Genomic DNA, 19,913 nt, shown 5'->3' on the forward strand with positions numbered 1-19,913 from the left:
AAAGTAATTCATATCTATTATTGTAATCAAACACTTCAAACATGACTACAAAACTTGAGTGACAATTTAGTAGCTTTTGGAGTATTACTTGGTATTTATGAGCTTATGCTCACGGACAAGAAACTTATGATCTCGCAAGGTACACTGTTAAGCAGTTCAAGACCAATGCAAAAAGTTGTTAAAAAGACAACTGTAAGAGACTTAACACTAAAAGACACTGGTTACTGTGCAAAAACTTTACTGAAGAACAAACAGCAAGCAAAAACACTCAAAAATAAACTGCATTGAAGGGTGCTTGATGAGTCCAGGTGTCTATGGTGACTATGTTGTCATGCTGAAAGCTGGTTGGGATGTGGGGACTTTGGCACAATGTGTTGGAATTCACTCACAGGCTCCCATGTGTCATCCCAGGTTTTGCCACTGTAAAACATCATAAGTGCACATAATGTTATTAGAACACAGAGCAAAAATCAAGATCACTGTCAGGTTTATAATTACTGTCTGGCATATTTTCATTTTACACAGTTTTATACTTCTATAACATTACATCTCTTTTTTCTCAAGTACAAGGTCTGGCAGCTTTATTTACTAGTGTTACTAGTTACTTTTAATATTACAATTTTCCATACAGTTCTTGTACACTGAAAGCAATGTACTTTAAAATTTAGTGATTTCAAATTGTTTCTGATAAACTGAGGGATTAAGTTATATTAGTGGGTTGAGGAAAATCTCCTATTTGTTAGGAGAAAAAAAAGTGGCTACTTCTGACTTGCAGAGGCAGAATAAGTTTAGAAATTTCAGCATGTTATCATATTGTGTTCCAAGCAGATTTGGCAGTTCTACCAACTCTGGATAAGGGTAGTGGCTGTATCTTGATCACATTGCCTTCATTATTCTCCTCTTCACTAATATTTATTACTGTTCTTCTCTGTCTCTGATCTTCCTCATGCATTTTATTATCACTGCTGTCTCTGCTCTCATCTTTAATGCAAACGAATTCCAGAATCATCCTATTTAAGAAATTATGGCAAAACAGAAGTATTAATTATTGGTCCAAAAAACCTCCAAAAGCAAGTTTATTAATTTGGTTCTCAGTGGATGTATTGTTAAGTCATCCAGAACACAGATCTTATGTTCGACTGCAATCTGTCCTTTGAAAATTTCCAGCACGTATACAACAGGATTTTCCATCTTAGAACTTTTGCTAAAATATGACACATGCTTAGTGTTTCAGATACTGAAAAATTTTGGGGATGAATCACTGCTACTATTGTAATGCATTTGGTGGATGTCCTGCAGGCTCAATAAGCTTCAGCTAGTTCAAAATGTAGCCACTAGACCATTTACTAGAAGTAAATTTTGTTTTTGTGAATTGTGGGGACATTTCATAGGCGTAATGTTTTTACACTGTACAAACTGTATATTCTACATTAGCAAACTGTATATTCTACATTAGCAAACTGTATATTCTACATTAGCAAACTGTATATTCTGCCTCTATAGCCAGGGACACACTTAACGACTAGCTGAAACATTCTGAGTTCAACACACAAAGACAGTTTTCTTTGACTAAAGCACATTTAACAAGTAATTTAAATGCGACTGTAAACACTGACTAAACGCAACTGGCTATGACTTGACACACTTGGGCATGATCAGTTGTAAGTATTAAATTACAGTCATAACAAGCCTTACAATCCTTAAGTGCAAAACCAAGAAAGCAAGGATATAAACTATGGAAAGAAATATAATGGCATAAATCACATTATGCTGCATTATTATAACAACAGATAACAAACTGTAAAATATAGGATTATGCACATAAGAAGAAGAATTAAACATATTCATATTGCAAGTATTAGTGGTATTAGCATCCGTGCTAGCGCGAGTGCACTGATAATTATACAGATCGCGAAACAGCTGCAATATTGGCTTAGTGCCAGAAATAGTTGCCGTGCACACAAACATTCCGCATTAAACATAGAATCGTGTTATGAACTTAATTTGTCAGTAACTTTAACTTGCACTCAAGGATGTTGCACACGAGAGCAAAGTCTGCAAACTCTACGAAACTCCAGCTACCAAAACTCCGGCTGCTGCGCTTGCGTAGCAGAGAATACCTCACTTACTTTAGAATCGTATCTTCTTCAAACTATGTGCAGTGCATTTTCCGTAACCCAACACATTAGCAGATTAAATTACGAACAATAAGAGAAAAACCATAAAGAATTCACAACAAATTTCATATTTGATTAAACAAAGACCGACCAAACCAACAAAGGTAATTCAATCTACATTTTTAAACTCTCATCGCCAATCCAACCATACATTCTGTTTCATTCAGGATTAAATTCAAGTGTCTGTCTTTAATAATTGGTCACTGAATTGTCTATAATATTGGGTCTTTCAAAGTCTGATTCATATCAGGATTCAGGAATGATACATCACTCTATGAACTTACTGTGACTTTGGTTTGATCACGTCAAGAAAATATCCCCCCCCCCACCCATTCTCTTCTGAGAACTGCTTACCTATGTCTAAACATAATGTAAATATGTAACTTCACATAATTCTGTAAATATTTGTAATAAAAAAAAAAAAAAAAACACTTGATCCTCTACTTGCTCTCTGTTCGTTTTCTAACTAGGCTACTTGTTTTTCATAAAAAAAACACTTACTTTCTATATTCTATATATTTATATTATTTTCTTATTCTTTGTGTGTGTGTGTGTGTGTGTGTGTGTGTGTGTGTGTGTCTCTCTCATTACTAATAAAATTGTCTGCTAAATGTTAATGTAACAATTAATGATCTACTTAATATTTCCATAATACCAAAACAACTGTTAAGCATTATTTCAAAGGACATTTAAACCATCTCTAATTCTTCTTATATCGTGTTATATTGTTATTGGACATAACTTTAGCCCCGCAGTCAATGCGCAGAAGTGACCACATATTGATAGCCTCTACATTATTCTAATGTTTCAAATATAATTGTTTGCGCTCTGCTTTAACACTGGGGTTTTGTTATAGGCCTAAACCATAAATATTTGACTGTCTATTAATATCTGTTTGCATGAACTTTAACTTTGACATGTTTTAACTGTTGCCCCGCCTTCTACTTCTCAAACCTCTGCTTTCTATGGTATTGTGCTGAGAAAACAAGAAGAAACCTTGTGCTTTACAAGTTACCCATCCCGTATTGGTAGTGGTGTGGACCACAGTTTGCTTTGCCGAATGTGAAACATGATTGGTAAACAGTTTGCCAGAATATACCCTGACCACTGAGCAACAGTCCAGTTCTTTTTCTTCTTAGCCCAGGTGAAATGCTTCTGACGTTGTTTCTGTTTCAGAAGGGGTTTGGTAGCCCTTTTCCTGAAGATGTCTGAGCATGTGACTCTAGATGTACTGATTCCAGTTTCAGTCTACTCATCGTGAAGCTCTCTTAAGTGTTGGAAATGGCTTTGCTTGACAGTATTCTCAAGTTTGCGGTCATCCCTGTTGCTTGTGCATTCTGTCCTACCCAATTTCTTCCTTCCATTCAACTTTCCATTTAATGTGCTACAGCACTCTTTGAACAGCCAGCCCTTTCAGTAATGATCATCTATGACAAGTCAGCAGTCTTCCCCATTATTGTGGTTTATTTATACTGTACGGATGGTCATTTAAGGAAACTCAAATGTAAATATATATATATTGCAGTGAACAGTAAGCACACGACACACTATTCCCACATTCCCACCTGTCCTCACTTCATGTTTGCGGCTGAATGCGAATGATCATAATCGTGCCTGGGAAAAGTCATCAGCAGTCCAATATAGAAAAAATAAATAAATAAATAAATAAGATGAAGGTGGTGCATGGATCATTTCCATGCAACATCAGAGGCAGACTGGCCGCCTGGACTTTCTGGAGAATCGATGGCCTTCTGGTTCATCTTCAAAGAAAAAGTGACAGATTAAGTGATGTAGACAACCAACAAAAGGGGCACTAATGCAATCCACTTTTTTCTTATAAGAAAGTGAAACTGATGCAAAAGAGTGTGGCTCATGATGGCAAGCAAAAGATGTGAAGATAAAGGCGGCTGGGAGAAGCTAAAAGAAAAAAAAGCAAACAGTTACATCAGCTTATATTTGCCTGTCTATCTCACACATATAGCTATAGCACTGTAGTAAAATCCCAGGACACCCCTAGTCCGAGCGTCCACTGCTATTTATCACTCCACATTGTCTGGCATGAATATATTCCTTCATTCAAAAAGAGACAGCAACGATTCTACAACGGGTTATATTTGAGCGCTATTGAGTTAGAAAATAGAGTAAATGAAGTAGTCTATAAGGTGATTAGTTTTATATGAGTATATATACACACACACACACACACACACACACACACATAAACATGAACCCATTTAAGAAATATCCGCATTTGTATTTAAAATAAATTGTTTTAACATAGCTTTGAACATGTGTAAGGATTTAGCAGATCTAATAGTTTGCAGGAGTTCATTCCACAATTTAGGGCCTGCACAAGAAAAGACTCGGGTCACCTCTGTTTAAACAAATTCTAATTTCTTTGCCGACTTAATCATTTTTGCTGCTGCGCTTTGGATTTTCTGTAGACGCACAAGTGCTCAAGCATCAACTACATTATAAAAGGAATTACAATAATCCATTCAAGAAAAGACAAAAGTAATAATTGCTTTCTCAAAATCTAAACTGGATAGAAATGGCTTAGTCTTAGCTAACAGATGTGTATTAAAAAAATAAAATAAAAAACTATTTTTATGTAGATTTAAAGTATTTTAGTTCATACAATAGGATAATACATTCATTTCAATAATCTGTTTGAAAATATAAACATAAATAAATAGAAACCATTAAAAATTTGTAATGGCTTTACTGACTGTAATTAAATTTGTATTGGTTTCAATGGAAGATGCAGTGGTCCAGCTGGTAATTGGTCAATTTCTAAGCCACTGTATCTAATGTTAAGTTGCAAAGACTGAAGTCTCAAATCCAAAGAGATATTCTTTATAAAAGTTAAGCTTTGGTCACGTCCCCCTAAAACGGCTCAATCAGAGCACACCTCACTTTTCAGACCAATGAGCTTTGTAAAAAAAAACTGCGTTTCAGAAAGAAGGGGAACAGAGAAGAAACAATAATGTACACCATGTTGAAAATAATGTTTTTGAACCTTAAACCACATAAGCACATTTTATTACACCAAACAATGATATTTTAAGTAACGTGATGATGCCTTTAACTGGTTCTTTGAGAATTGTAAATTATTGTCATGTAATATTATTGTCATGTAATATCCTGCCGACTACGCTGTTGGGGAAGTCGTGGCCTAATGGTTAGAGAGTCGGACTCCCAATCGAAAGGTTGTGAGTTCGAGTCCTGGGCCGGCAGGAATTGTGGGTGGGGGGAGTGCATGTACAGTTCTCTCTCCACCTTCAATACCACGACTTAGGTGCCCTTGAGCAAGGCATCGAACCCCCAACTGCTTCCCGGGCGCCGCAGCATAAATGGCTGCCCACTGCTCCGGGTGTGTGCTCACAGTGTGTGTGTGTTCACTGCTCTGTGTGTGTGCACTTCGGATGGGTTAAATGCAGAGCACAAATTCTGAATATGGGTCACCATACTTGGCTGAATGTGACTTCACTTTAAAATTTAAAACTATATTTTAAATTATACTTAACTGGTTCGGTTTTATTTTCTGGGTTTAACTTTAGTCAAATGTGTGCTTGATGCATGAAGGCCATGTGATAATGTTCTGGAATGTGAGAGTTACACATGCTATAATCATGAGAAGTAGAGCACAATAGACAGCCCTAGACTTTCTCCAAATAGGCCCAACTCAAATAACTGTCAGGGCTCTCACATTATTACAAATACATTTTCCCATTAAGGACTTAAAATTACAGACCCTGCAGATAAAGACATTTATAAGTTATTTGTTTTATTAACCTAACCAAACGTGTCCTTGTGAAACAGATTTAAATTTTACCATTTGCCTTTGTGTCTGTAATGGAAAACTAGAGTTGATAAAACTAATAAAACCAAGTCCTCGACAAAATTCTTCGGTGTTACTCTCCGCGTTATAGCAGAAATTATCTCGTTCTTGTGAGCTTTTGATGGCTCTTAAAAGAGCCTTTGTTGTTTACGATGTAAAACAGCGTTGGGTTTAAGCGCGCTCTCCGCGGATGCGGCGGGCCAGCTGGATGTCTTTGGGCATGATGGTGACTCTCTTGGCGTGGATGGCGCACAGGTTGGTGTCCTCGAACAGACCGACCAGATAAGCCTCGCTGGACTCCTGCAGGGCCATGACGGCGGAGCTCTGGAAGCGCAGGTCCGTCTTGAAGTCCTGAGCGATCTCTCGCACCAGACGCTGGAAGGGCAGCTTGCGGATCAGCAGCTCGGTGGACTTCTGGTAGCGACGGATCTCTCGCAGAGCCACGGTGCCGGGCCTGTAGCGGTGAGGCTTCTTGACGCCGCCGGTGGCTGGAGCGCTCTTACGGGCGGCTTTGGTGGCGAGCTGCTTCCTCGGGGCTTTGCCTCCGGTGGATTTACGAGCCGTCTGCTTGGTTCTTGCCATTTTCTCGGGTTTCCTGTCTTGATTTCTTCAACAGAATGATTAGACATTTTAGCAGGGGACTTTTTTATGTCTCCTGTAGCATTGGGCGGTGCGTCACCGGCGGCATCTGATTGGCTATTGCGTTTACGTCACAGCGTGAGGCGGCCAATGACCGTGCGTTTCCTATTTTCGAATAGACAGCGGCAGTCTGGGTTTCCCGCTCAAAATTTCTCATTTCATTGTTACCCTTTACACATTATATGATCATCAGAAGACTGATGTTACAATCAGATCTAACGCTAAAATAATTCGTATTTACACTACACGTGACAGCGGGGTGGATGATGTTACCATAAATGTTTTAAGATGTTCACTTAACATATGTTCGACTCGGTTGCTTTTCCCCACCTATTTAAATATTGTGCTGTTCCACTCAATTACACTTTACATAGGAACTCATAATTCGCTCTATTAACAGCACTCGTTTCTCGAGAGGCTACAGCATATATATCATAACGGCAGTTTATTCATAGCGTGTGTGTGTACACACATATATATATATATATATATATATATATATATATATATATATATATATATATATATATACACACAATGTATATGTGTGTGCATAAAAAAAGAAGAGATAAATAACACTTTTCATAGTACAAATTCATATTTCAAACTGCTCTTAAAGATGAAGTGTGTGGCTCTGAAAAGAGCCTTTGTGAGTGATGTGTTCTCTCGTGTTGACTTGGTTTTGGCGGGTTTCTCGGTCTTCTTGGGCAGCAGCACGGCCTGGATGTTGGGCAGCACGCCGCCCTGAGCGATGGTCACTCCGCCCAGGAGTTTGTTGAGCTCCTCGTCGTTGCGCACCGCCAGCTGCAGGTGACGGGGGATGATACGGGTCTTCTTGTTGTCCCGAGCGGCGTTTCCAGCCAGCTCCAGGATCTCAGCCGTCAGATACTCGAGAACAGCGGCCAGATACACCGGAGCACCGGCACCGACGCGCTCGCCGTAGTTCCCTTTGCGGAGAAGCCTGTGAACACGACCGACGGGAAACTGCAGTCCTGCTCTGGAGGAACGAGTCTTAGCCTTCGCCCTGGCCTTACCACCGGTTTTACCTCTGCCAGTCATTATTCAGATTTTGGTAAATATCCACTGCAAATCAACGCAGAAATGCTAGAGTGGAGTAGGGGGTATGACGATCGGTTTATAAAAGACTGTGCTCGTCGTCTATTGGTCAGAGTCTGTCACAGCTGCAAACCAATCACTGCAAGCCCCTCAAAAACTCCAAGCCCCGCCCCTCTCTTCCACGCTTTCCTTTTATTGTTGTAAGTGCAAAAGATAAAATAACGGCAATTCCCTTCAAATCAAGTCTTTTGTTGAATGGCACACCTTTCATTAATGTGTTTTTATCGGAAATTACATTCAGAATTCTGTTGTAAACACGACGCAATCAGTTTAATTTTTTATATATAATGTAAATGTATTTTAGACCCCATAGTGGTAATACTGAAACAAAATACTCTTAAATGCCCAAAAATCATTTAATTAAAATAATCAGAATCGTAGAATTACACAGAAGAACAGATCAAGGCCACCGGTCAAATACAGATACAAATACAGAGCTCAAACCCTAGATATCGAAGTCTTTTAAACCACTATTTCAAAGACTGTCACTACTGTGATATACAACAACAACCTTTATTTATAAAGCACATTTAACACAATACAAATTTATCCAAAGTGCTGTACATATAGTGCATAGCAAGACTACACTATAAAAAACAACAATTACAAATTTCCGAAAGCTAAAGAAAAAAAATGTTTTCAGAGTAGATTAAAAAATGTCAAATGAACGAGCAGACCTCACATGATAAGGGAGAGCATTCCAAAGCTTGGGCCCAGCCACAGAAAAGGCCTGATAGTGAAGATTGAGGAAGACCACAATAATCGAATCGTGATGTTACAAAAGCATGAATTGCAACTTCTAAGTCTTTGCTTCAAAGAATATTCTTCAACTTTGCAATAGATGTTAAATGGAAAAAGCTTCCTCTAATAACCACACTTATTTGTTTATTAAAGAATAGTGAAGAGTCAAAGATCACTCCAAGGCATTTGTTTGCATACATTTGTTGAGAGAGGACCTAAGTGTGCTTTCAGAGCAGGAGAGGAATCTGCCGGAAAACCGAGAATTAAAACCTCTGTTTTATCCTCATTTAGCTGCAAAAATTATTCGTCATACACCTCTTGATAACATCTACACATTCCAATAACACATCAAATGAAGCAGTGGTGTCAAGCCTTACTGGGAGGTAAAGCTGAGAATCATCTGCATAACAGTGATATGAAATGTTGTACTTCTGAAAAAGGAGGGCCAAGGGCAGCATATAAAGGGAAAACAAAAAATGTCCCATAATAGATCCCTGGGGCACACCAAACAAAACAGGCGCAGATGACAAGGAACAATTTCCTAAATTTACAGAAAAAGTCCTTTTTTCTAGGTAGGAAGCAAACCACTTGAGTACAGTGCCCTTGACACCTACCATATTCTAGTCGTTCAAGAAGAATGTTGTGGTCAATGGTATCAAATGCAGCGCTCAGGTCTAACATAACCAGCACAACACAAGAGCCTGAATCTTGAGCAAGCAAGATATCATTTGTAACCCTCAACAGGGCTGACTCAGTGCTATGTAATGATCTAAAGCCAGATTGGAACATTTCCAAAATATTAAAAGAATTCAAATAAAACTGGAGCTGTGAAAAAAAAAACTACTTTCTCTAAAAGCTTAGAGATGAAAGGCAGTTTAGAGATCGTTCGATACTGCACATTTCTGGATCAAGTTGTTGAGGTTTTTTCAACAGGTTGTACAATTGCATGTTTAAAACTAGCTGGAACGACACCTTTGGGTAAAGAACTGTTTATGATAGCAGTTACCATATGACTAATGGTAGAAAAAACATCTTTAAAAAGACGAGCTGAGATAATATCTAACTTAGAACCAGAACACTTCATAGATTATATGAGCTAGCTGAGGAGGAGAGACAGGTTTAAAGTTAGACAACTCATAGGACAAGGCAATTGCAAGTGACAGATGGAAAAACAGAGCTCCTAATATCATACATTTTTTGAGTGAAATGTTTTAAAAAATCTTCACAAAGCTCAGAGGCCTCAGATAAAATATCCGTGGTCGGATTTAGAATGGAGTCAATCGTATCAAACAGGACTTTTGGATGCTTAGCGTTGTCAGAAATTAATTGAGAAAAGAAGTTTGATTTTTTTCCCTTTTTTACTGCCGTTTGATAGTTGAAAAGACTTGATTTTAAAACGTCAAATGAAACCTGTAACCTATCTTTTTTCCCACTTTCGCTCTGCTTTTCGACACTCTTGTCTGAAAGCGCAGGTGACATAATTTAACCATGGCTGGCCAGCAACATTCATCTTTTTATGCTTAAGCGGAGCAACAGTGTCCATAGATATAGAGGACTCTTTATAAAATATCTCCGTCAAGCATTCAGTATCCATTTCGTTCAGAAAATCATTTTTTAAATGTGAAGAAAAGTGTTCAGAAAACAAATTTGCATTATTTGAGTGAACAGCTCAAGAGAGACATGAAGGCTGAGGGCAAATAGAAGACAGGAGAAAGCATGCCGATTCAAACGTAATAAGATAATGGTCAGACACACATGCATCAATAACCTCCATATTTGAAATAAAAACCCCACGAGACATTACCTATGGTGCTGGGTTCAGAGCCACTGTGAGCTGTTCCATGGAGAGGTGACAGAGCCTGAATTTCTTCAGATGGACAAAGAAAAACAGTCTTATATAATCAAAGACTACCTGAAAAGAGAGTCTGAGAAAGCAAGGGATGCCTGTGTGTTTGTCTTTGACAATCGCGAGGATATGGAAACATTCTTATTAAAATGTGTTGATGAACAGGGGCTGAAAGTCAATAAAATGTTTCTGGGAGTTATTTAATTTATAATAATTTATTTACTCTACATTGTTGAATATTATTGTTTTGTGAAATAAATATAACAATACCCAGTGAAACAAGGGATGTCTTTTTATTGATCTTTATGCATCCGTAGGACTTGGACACATTTTTATATATATTTTTGTTGATGGAAAAAGGCCCAAAAGTCAATGCCATGTTACTTACATAATCTATCAAAGCAACCAATGACTTAAGCCTATGTATGTGTAGCTTAGTCTTTATAGAGAACCGTCAATCCTATCATGCAAATGTAGTTGCTCTTATTTTGCGAGGTGATAATTTTTTTTTTTCCATGCACATATAAAAATATTAGTGTGTAGATCATAATTGTTCTTGTATATAATTAAAAGGAAAATAAAAATACTTAAAACCAAATGAAGTATATAAATTTGCCGAATTCAGGAACATTTTTTTTTTATTTAAAATGAAAGAAATATGAAAAATAAACATTCAAAAAAAAATAAAGAGGGGAGGATTCCAGTTATTGCATAACACCCATATTTATCCTTAAAATAGTGATATGATCACTAACATTCCCACCTTATAAGTGAAACATTTTTAGAGAATTAGATAAATAAAAATGCTTAAACAAAATTGTCTACTTAACTTTGATATTGTCTAAGGTATGTTACAATCGATCATGAAATATGTGAATTTGTCATTACATAATCGAACAGCGGAAGGTATACATATTTTATGAATTTGCCTAAATATAATCAACCAATGCAGGCGTTTTACCGGCTGTTTGGATGAATTTACTTCCATACATTAGAGATGTGGCCTAGGTTTAATTTGTACAATTTAAATTTATTTAATACAAGTTATTTAACCTGTATTAGTAAAACGAAAGATAACATTATTTAATTTGATCCCCGAAACAATATACTTCCGCCATATTGATTCAATTTTGTTTACGTCTTAAAATTGTGCTTAGACAAAATGTTAATTAAAATAAAAACATACTTCCGCCATTTTTGCACATGCGCACAACACATGGGTGTTCACCTGGCATCACCCGATGACGTATATTTACGTATGGCATAGGCATGGCGTCTGACGTCACACTTGGATGTGGGCGGGGTTGGATGTCCACCGCAAGCTGCAGCGAGACGCTTCTCACCAGATGACCGGGATATAGGACTGCGGTGTATAGCGAGTTTTATTCGCCAGATTTGATCAATCAAGCTCCAGAATAACAGACTAAACTTGTGCAAGCTCTTTATGTGATAAAATGGGTGGCTCTTAAAAGAGCCTTTGTGTCTCGAAGTCGGTTCGGAGCTCTACTTGGAGCTGGTGTACTTGGTGACGGCCTTGGTGCCCTCAGACACGGCGTGTTTGGCCAGCTCTCCGGGCAGCAGCAGACGCACGGCGGTCTGGATCTCTCTCGAGGTGATGGTGGAGCGCTTGTTGTAGTGAGCGAGACGAGACGACTCACCGGCGATGCGCTCGAAGATGTCGTTGACGAAAGAGTTCATGATCCCCATCGCCTTCGAAGAGATCCCGGTGTCAGGATGAACCTGCTTCAGCACTTTGTACACGTAGATAGCGTAGCTCTCCTTCCTGGACTTTCTGCGCTTCTTTCCTCCTTTAGCGGCGGTCTTAGTGACGGCCTTCTTGGATCCCTTCTTGGGAGCAGACTTCGCTGGTTCAGGCATGTTAGTTCACGATGAGTAAAACAACACATTAGAGTTTAAGCTCATGGACTGGGGATTTATTGAATGCTCATGCTAATTTAAGAGGGCTGGCTGCTGTTCCCTGATTGGGTCTTTTGCACAATGAATGACAGAAACATATTTCATTGGTTAGAAATCCTCGGGCTAGACAGACACATCAGCCAATCACAGGCTTCTAAATCTGACTGCTTCCGGTCTCCTCCCACACACGCTTCTGTGTCTCACTTTCCCGCTCAAAACGTGTGATTAAACACACAAAGATTAAGAAGATAAATTAACTATTTTCATTGTTTTGCACAATAAATTAACACGGCTTTCATTTAATATTAACCCTTTTAATACAAAAAATTAATTAGTAAAAAAAAGTTCAGTGCATTTTGACCAAGCACTGTAATTGGATTTATATTGTGTCCCTAAGTTCACTGTTATCCCAGCTTCCACTATTGTGACCAAGATGTTCACTCATTCTGTAACCACACTCAACAAAACTGCATACGTATATGTGAACTCATATGTTAATACTCGACACCCTAAAGATCATGTAGCGAAAATCACTTTCATATTTTTATGTTAACATACTTTACTAACCTTTGTTTGAACTTTCATGCTTTTTTTTCCTGGAGCCTGCATTAAATTCATATGCGGACATCACTACTCGGAGAACAGTCTTTAATTCGACAACGCTTTTATACTTGTATCTAGTAGGTAGAGCAAAAACCTTAATTTAAGTTATTAAAGTGCTGCTGTACTGGCTTTAAATAAGTGTTTTTAACAATAGGTTCAGATTACGTATGCGTATCAAATGATTATCTAGCAAAATGTAACGAAATGTACTCTTTTCGAAAACGTGGGTGGCTCTTAAAAGAGCCTTTGTGGTTTTCTGCTAACACGGACGGGTTTATCCTCCGAAGCCGTACAGAGTGCGTCCCTGTCGCTTCAGCGCGTACACGACGTCCATGGCGGTGACGGTCTTTCTCTTGGCGTGCTCGGTGTAGGTCACGGCATCGCGGATCACGTTCTCCAGGAACACCTTCAGCACACCGCGGGTCTCCTCGTAAATCAGACCGGAGATACGCTTGACCCCGCCGCGGCGAGCGAGACGACGGATGGCGGGTTTGGTGATGCCCTGGATGTTATCCCGAAGAACTTTACGGTGACGCTTAGCGCCTCCTTTCCCGAGCCCTTTACCGCCTTTACCTCTTCCAGACATTACTGCAGATCTTCAAGCTTCTGTGTTGTATAATATAACGTGTAATAGCAGACAGTGCGCGAGAAGAGCTTTACAGTAGTCTACAGGACCTAGTTGAAGCACACGAAGGCGGAGCTCTCTCTCTCTCTCTCTCTCTCTCTCTCTCTCTCACACACACACACACACACACACTTTCACCAGCTGTCTCTCTCTCACACACACACGCACACACACACACACACTTTCACCAGCTGTCTCTCTCTCTCTCTCTCTCTCTCTCTCTCTCTCTCTCTCTCTCACACACACACACACATTTTCACCAGCTGTCTCTCTCTCTCTCTCTCTCTCTCTCTCTCTCTCTCTCTCTCTCTCTCACACACACACACACACACACACACTTTCACCAGCTGTCTCTCTCTCTCTCTCTCTCTCTCACACACACACACACACACACACACACACACACACTTTCACCAGCTGTCTCTCTCTCTCTCTCTCTCTCTCTCTCTCACACACACACACACACACACACACACACACTTTCACCAGCTGTCTCTCTCTCTCTCACACACACACACACACACACACACACACTTTCACCAGCTGTCTCTCTCTCTCTCTCTCTCTCTCTCTCTCTCACACACACACACACACACACACACACACACACACACACTTTCACCAGCTGTCTCTCTCTCTCTCTCTCTCTCTCTCTCTCTCTCACACACACACACGCACACACACACACACATTTTCACCAGCTGTCTCTCTCTCTCTCTCTCTCTCTCTCTCTCTCTCTCTCTCTCTCACACACACACACACACACTTTCACCAGCTGTCTCTCTCTCTCTCTCTCTCTCTCTCTCTCTCTCTCTCTCTCACACACACACACACACACACACACACACACACACTTTCACCAGCTGTCTCTCTCTCTCTCTCTCTCACACACACACACACACACACACACACACACACACACACACTTTCACCAGCTGTCTCTCTCTCTCTCACACACACACACACACACACACACACTTTCACCAGCTGTCTCTCTCTCTCTCTCTCTCTCTCTCACACACACACACACACACACACACACACACACACACACACTTTCACCAGCTGTCTCTCTCTCTCTCTCTCTCTCTCTCTCTCTCTCTCTCTCTCTCTCTCACACACACACACACACACTTTCACCAGCTTTCTCTCTCTATCTCTCTCTCACACACACACACACTTTCACCAGCTGTCTCTCTCTATCTCTCTCTCACACACACACACACACACACACACACACACACACACACTTTCACCAGCTGTCTCTCTCTATCTCTCTCTCACACACACACACATACTTTCACCAGCTCTCTCTCTTTCTCTCTCTCTCTCTCACACACACTTTCACCAGCTGTCTCTCTCTCTCTCTCTCTCTCTCTCTCTCTCTCTCTCACACACACACACACACACACACTTTCACCAGCTGTCTCTCTCTCTCTCACACACACACACACACAGACACTTTCACCAGCTGTCTCTCTCTCTCTCTCTCTCTCTCTCTCTCTCAAATTCAAATTCAAATGAGCTTTATTAGCATGACTGTGAAACACAATGTTGCCAAAGCATCAACATATTATATATAAGTAATAAAACAAACAAACAAAACATATATGTACAGATCATGTCATATGTAGCATAGTAATTATAAATAAATAGATAAATCCAGTCGGTCTCTCTAGAGAATTAGCTGACTCTGGCGTTGTGAATAGCTAACACATATTTAGCCGCTAGTGCAGCTGTACTATCATCTTCTCCCAGTAAGAAGAACATTTTGTCAGTGTCGCTCAGTTCAGAGAATGATGGAATTAAGATTTCAAACCTGGGCAGAAAGGTTTCTCTTATACTGGTGTATTTAGAGCAGAAGAGCAGAAAGTGTTCCTCATCCTCGATGTGCTGTAGCTCACAGTGTCTACAGATCCTCTGCTCTCTCTCTGTCCATGTTTGTCTATGTCTTCCTCTCTCTATCTCTAGATCATGGTCACTTAATCTGTATTTGGAGAGGATTTGTCTTTCTTTAAAATGTTTAATAAATAGATAACTGGCCAATTTAGTGGTTCTATCGAGGGCCGAGTAACATTGCAGTTTATTCTGGAGGGCAAAATGTGCTTTTAGTGCTTGATCATGAGTGACTTTTAGATGTTTGTGGATATGGTTAATAAAAAGTTTGGGGTTGATGGGGAGTATATTCTGATGGACGAGTTGAAGAGCGAGTGAGTTCAGAGGATGAGGTTCTGCTGAGCTTTCATTGGCGAGGAGGGCTTTATATTGCACTGACTCTGGGTCAGACTGATGGAGGTGATGCCAGAACTGAACACATCTCTTCTGGATCTCCATGTTCAGCGGGTACAGGCCCAGCTCAGCCCTGCAGGCCGCAGTGGATGTGTTTCTGTCAACCCCCAGAATATTTTTGCCAATTTCCAATTGTAATTTTTCTACTGATGTTTTATCCCAATTTTTAAAATTTAGTACTGGTCCCCAAATTTCACATCCATATAAAAGAATTGGTTTTATTATTGAATTATATAATTTTATCCAGGTTTTAATGGGTAATTTTAAGTGTCCACATCGTGACTTTATAGCATAGAAAGCCCTCCGAGCCTTTTCACCGAGTGTTTTCACAGCCAGACCGAAGCGTCCCGAAGCGCTGATGTCGATGCCCAGATAGCTGTAGCTAGAGCTGTGCTGCAGGACCTGGTCTTTATACAGGAACTGCTGTTTGTGTCCCTGAGATCGGGCTTTCTTCTGGAACACCATGACTCTGGTTTTGTCCAGATTGACGGTCAGGGCCCAGTCGTGACAGTATTGTTCCAGCAGGGACAGGCTCTGCTGAAGGCCCTCAGGTGTGCGGGACAGCAGGACCAGGTCATCCGCATACAGCAGACATCTGACCTCTGACCCCTGTAGAGTGAGGCCGGGCGCAGTAGAGCTCTCCAGCGCTGACGCCAGGTCATTGATGTAGATGTTGAATAGAGTTGGGCTCAGACTGCAGCCCTGCCTCACTCCACGGCCCTGCTGGAAGAACGCGGTTCTGCGGTTACCCATCTTCACCGCACTTTTGCTGTTGGTGTACAGAGATTTAATAATGTCAAATGTTTTTCTGCCAATGCCAATTTGTAGGATTTTGTACAGTAGACCATCATGCCAAATTGAATCAAATGCTTTTTTAAAGTCTACAAAACATGCAAATATTTTCCTTTGTTTGTGGTTGATGTTCTTGTTGATTAGAGTGTGGAGAGAGTAGATGTGGTCGGATGTGCGATGTTTTGGTAAAAAGCCAATCTGTGCTTTATTTAAGATGTTGTGTGCTGAGATGTGTGAGACGATGCGTGTGTGTATGATACTGCAGAACAGTTTTCCCAACACACTGCCCACACTTATCCCGCGGTAGTTATTGGGGTCGAATCGATCGCCGCTCTTAAATATGGGGGTGATGAGTCCCTCAGACCAGATCTCAGGGAAGTGTCCGGACCAGAACACCAGATTAAATAATTTGCCTACTGTTTGAATCATGCTGGGACTGCTGAGTTTAAGTATTTCATTATTAATGTGATCTTGTCCACATGCTTTCTTTAATTTAAGATTTTTAATATGTTCTAATATTTCAGATATTGTTATTGATTTATCTAATGGATTTTGATAATTCTTAATAGTTTTTTCCATGTCTTCTAGTGTTTTCTTTATTTTACTCTGAGGTTGGTTGAGGTCGGTCGGTTCAATTTTTTGATACAGATTTTCAAAGTAAGATTTCCAAATTGTGCCATTCTGGAGTGATATCTCTAATTTGGGTTTTTGGAGTTTTTTATATAGGTTCCAGAAAGTGTTTTGATCTATTGAATCGTCAATTTCTTCAATTTTAGTTTGAAAATATTTTTCTCTTTTTTTCCACAGCAGTGTTTTGTATTTTTGCAGACAGTCGGAGTAAGAAAGCCGTAATGTCTGGCTGGACGGATCTTTGTGCTTTTTGTTGGAAAGTCTCCTGAGTTCTTTTCTGAGACTGGCACATTCATCATCAAACCAGACATCCTTTCTCTTTCTCTGTCCATTGGTTCTATGTTTGGTTTGCTGTTTAATATTAGATAGAGTTATCAATGTTACGAATATGTTATTTAAGTTTTTTGTTGCTAAATTTATTCCATTAATATCTAAGGTGAAATCAGTGGACATAAAGTCATCTAGCATTTTTAATATAGTCGGATTGTTCATATTTTCTTTGAATTGTTCTGAGTTGGATTGATTCCACTTGAGTTTCTGTTTCAGAGGAAACAGTTTTTCAGCTTTAGGTGGAGCAGTTTTGGTTATTTGACATGGGGCTTTCAGATAAAGCACAGTTTGGCAGTGATCGGACATCGGGAGCTGAGGTCTGACTGTGAATGCATTGATAAAACTTTGATCAATATCTGTTATTGAATAATCAACCACACTGGCTCCTAATCTGGAGCAGTAAGTGAATCTACCTAATGTATCTCCACGAGTTCTGCCGTTAATAATGTATAATCCTAAACCTTTACAGAGTTTCAACCTTTGTTTTCCACTAATGTTCACTGAAGTATCATAGCTGTTTCTCGGTGTGATATTAGATGAGGGATGAAACATGGTGTCATTGGGGATGTGGTCATTATCTACAATATTTACATAATCAATTTCTCGCCCTGTTCTGGCGTTTAAGTCTCCGCAGATGAGGATGTTTCCTCTGGACTGAAAGTGTAAGATGTCAGTCTGTAATGTTGGGAAGCTTTGCTCTTCGTAATAGGGAGAGTCATGAGGTGGAATATAGATTGCACAGAGATAAAGATTAGACTGATATATGACGGATTTCACTTCAAGCCAAATGGATGATTTTCCACTTTTAGCAACTTTAATCGAATGCTTTAAATCGTCTTTGTGCCATATAAGTATTCCACCTGAGTCTCGGCCACATTTAATTTTAGAATTTTTTGATGAAGGAACCATAATTTCCTTGTATCCTATTGGACAATGTAAGGTCTCATTACTACGACACCACGTCTCATGAAAGATACAGATGTCCATGTCTGTTACACTGCTGAGTAAGTCTTGGTCTGCAGTCTTATTACCAAAAGTAGAAGAGTGCAGACCTTGTATATTCCAACAACTGATTTTAAATGATTTCATGAATAGGTGTGTGTGTGTGTGTGTGTGTGTGTGTGTGTGTGTGTGTGTGTGTGTGTGTGTGTGTGTGTGTGCTATGCAGGTTATGTCCTCAGCCTGGAGCAGATGACGTTCAGCAGATGTCGGATCTGGTTGAGTTCAGCGGCTGCAGGGTTCTGTGGTTGTTGAGCGGCCGCTGCGTAGCTCTTGTGTTGGGGTGGAGGTCCGGTGGTCCGTGTGGGCTCTGCTGGAGGACGAGGGCATCTCTGTGTTGTGTAGCTCTTGTGTTGGGGTGGAGGTCCGGTGGTCCGTGTGGGCTCTGCTGGAGGACGAGGGCATCTCTGTGTTGTGTAGCTCTTGTGTTGGGATGGAGGTCCGGTGGTCCGTGTGGGCTCTGCTGGAGGACGAGGGCATCTCTGTGTTGTGTAGCTCTTGTGTTGGGATGGAGGTCCGGTGGTCCGTCTGGGCTCTGCTGGAGGACGAAGGCTTCTCTGCGTTGTGTAGCTCTTTTGATGGGGTGGAGGTCTGGTGGTCCGTCTGGGCTCTGCTGGAGGACGAGGGCTTCTCTGTGTTGTGTAGCTCTTGTGATGGGGTGGAGGTCTGGTGGTCCGTCTGGGCTCTGCTGGAGGACGAGGGCTTCGCCTGTTATCGGAGTTTCTGTTGTTTCTTGCTGTGTTTCCAAGGGCTGTGCTTTTCAGCACTCTGGCGAAGACTTTCACTCCTTGCTTATTGAGATGTATGTGGTCATACATATGATGAGGATGTATGTCTTTGTGATGGGCGAGATGAACATTAGGAATGAGTGCGCAGCTTCTGGAGAGTTCCACATTATTCCCGTGGATGACGTGGAAAGGCACATCGGTGCGTGGCAGCAGTGTGGACAGAGTTACTCTAGCCTCTGGGAAGCGTTGTGTGGCTCTGATCGCCACCTCTCTCATCATGGGAGCCACACGGCCCTTCATGGCCCTTAAATCATTCGTCCCTGTGTGGATTACGATGTGCTTGTAGTTTTCATGTTTACTCTCAGACAGGATCTGAAAAGCACTTCTTGTGTTTGGGCACCAGATTTTCTTGGCTCTCATGTTTGGTAGCAAAAGTCTCTCATTGACATATTTCCCGTTAGAGTCCGTCAGGATAGGAGCATGTGTTTCTCCCGGGTCCTGTGCAGAGGAGCTGTGGATCTGGGGTGCAGGATCAGTCGAGCAGTGAGGTTCTTCTTCCACGGGCTGCTGTTCAGGTTGAGGGTTTTCCATGAGCATCTCTGGACGAGTCAAGGGTTTGGCAGAAGACTCTTTAGGGGCT

General features: G+C 40.6%; 5 protein-coding genes across 5 annotated transcripts in view; all 5 read right to left on the bottom strand.

Annotated features, from left to right (window-relative positions):
- Positions 1 to 19,913, bottom strand: part of LOC132125334 (histone H2B) — a 471,182-nt gene that overhangs the window by 383,897 nt on the left and 67,372 nt on the right. The gene's annotated exons all lie outside the window — the stretch shown is intronic.
- Positions 6,181 to 6,641, bottom strand: LOC132125326 (histone H3-like). Its single transcript, XM_059536703.1, has one exon. It carries the CDS (start codon positions 6,598 to 6,600, stop codon positions 6,190 to 6,192), a length of 411 nt encoding a protein of 136 aa, XP_059392686.1. The 5' UTR covers positions 6,601 to 6,641; the 3' UTR covers positions 6,181 to 6,189.
- On the bottom strand, positions 7,240 to 7,747 carry LOC132125346 (histone H2A-like). Its single transcript, XM_059536725.1, has one exon. It carries the CDS (start codon positions 7,714 to 7,716, stop codon positions 7,240 to 7,242), a length of 477 nt encoding a protein of 158 aa, XP_059392708.1. The 5' UTR covers positions 7,717 to 7,747.
- On the bottom strand, positions 11,824 to 12,263 carry LOC132124877 (histone H2B). The gene has a single exon (XM_059536022.1). It carries the CDS (start codon positions 12,236 to 12,238, stop codon positions 11,864 to 11,866), a length of 375 nt encoding a protein of 124 aa, XP_059392005.1. The 5' UTR covers positions 12,239 to 12,263; the 3' UTR covers positions 11,824 to 11,863.
- Positions 13,108 to 13,482, bottom strand: LOC132125344 (histone H4). Its single transcript, XM_059536722.1, has one exon. The coding sequence runs from the start codon at positions 13,464 to 13,466 to the stop codon at positions 13,155 to 13,157; it is 312 nt and encodes a 103-aa protein (XP_059392705.1). The 5' UTR covers positions 13,467 to 13,482; the 3' UTR covers positions 13,108 to 13,154.

The sequence above is a fragment of the Carassius carassius genome, chromosome 43 (genome assembly GCF_963082965.1).
Source record: "Carassius carassius chromosome 43, fCarCar2.1, whole genome shotgun sequence".
Classification (NCBI taxonomy): Eukaryota; Metazoa; Chordata; class Actinopteri; order Cypriniformes; family Cyprinidae; genus Carassius; species Carassius carassius.

Excerpts from the sequence above, each read along its gene's own strand:
- LOC132125326 (XM_059536703.1), bottom strand. The coding sequence starts at position 6,600 with ATGGCAAGAACCAAGCAGACGGCTCGTAAATCCACCGGAGGCAAAGCC.
- LOC132125346 (XM_059536725.1), bottom strand. The coding sequence starts at position 7,716 with ATGACTGGCAGAGGTAAAACCGGTGGTAAGGCCAGGGCGAAGGCTAAG.
- LOC132124877 (XM_059536022.1), bottom strand. The coding sequence starts at position 12,238 with ATGCCTGAACCAGCGAAGTCTGCTCCCAAGAAGGGATCCAAGAAGGCC.
- LOC132125344 (XM_059536722.1), bottom strand. The coding sequence starts at position 13,466 with ATGTCTGGAAGAGGTAAAGGCGGTAAAGGGCTCGGGAAAGGAGGCGCT.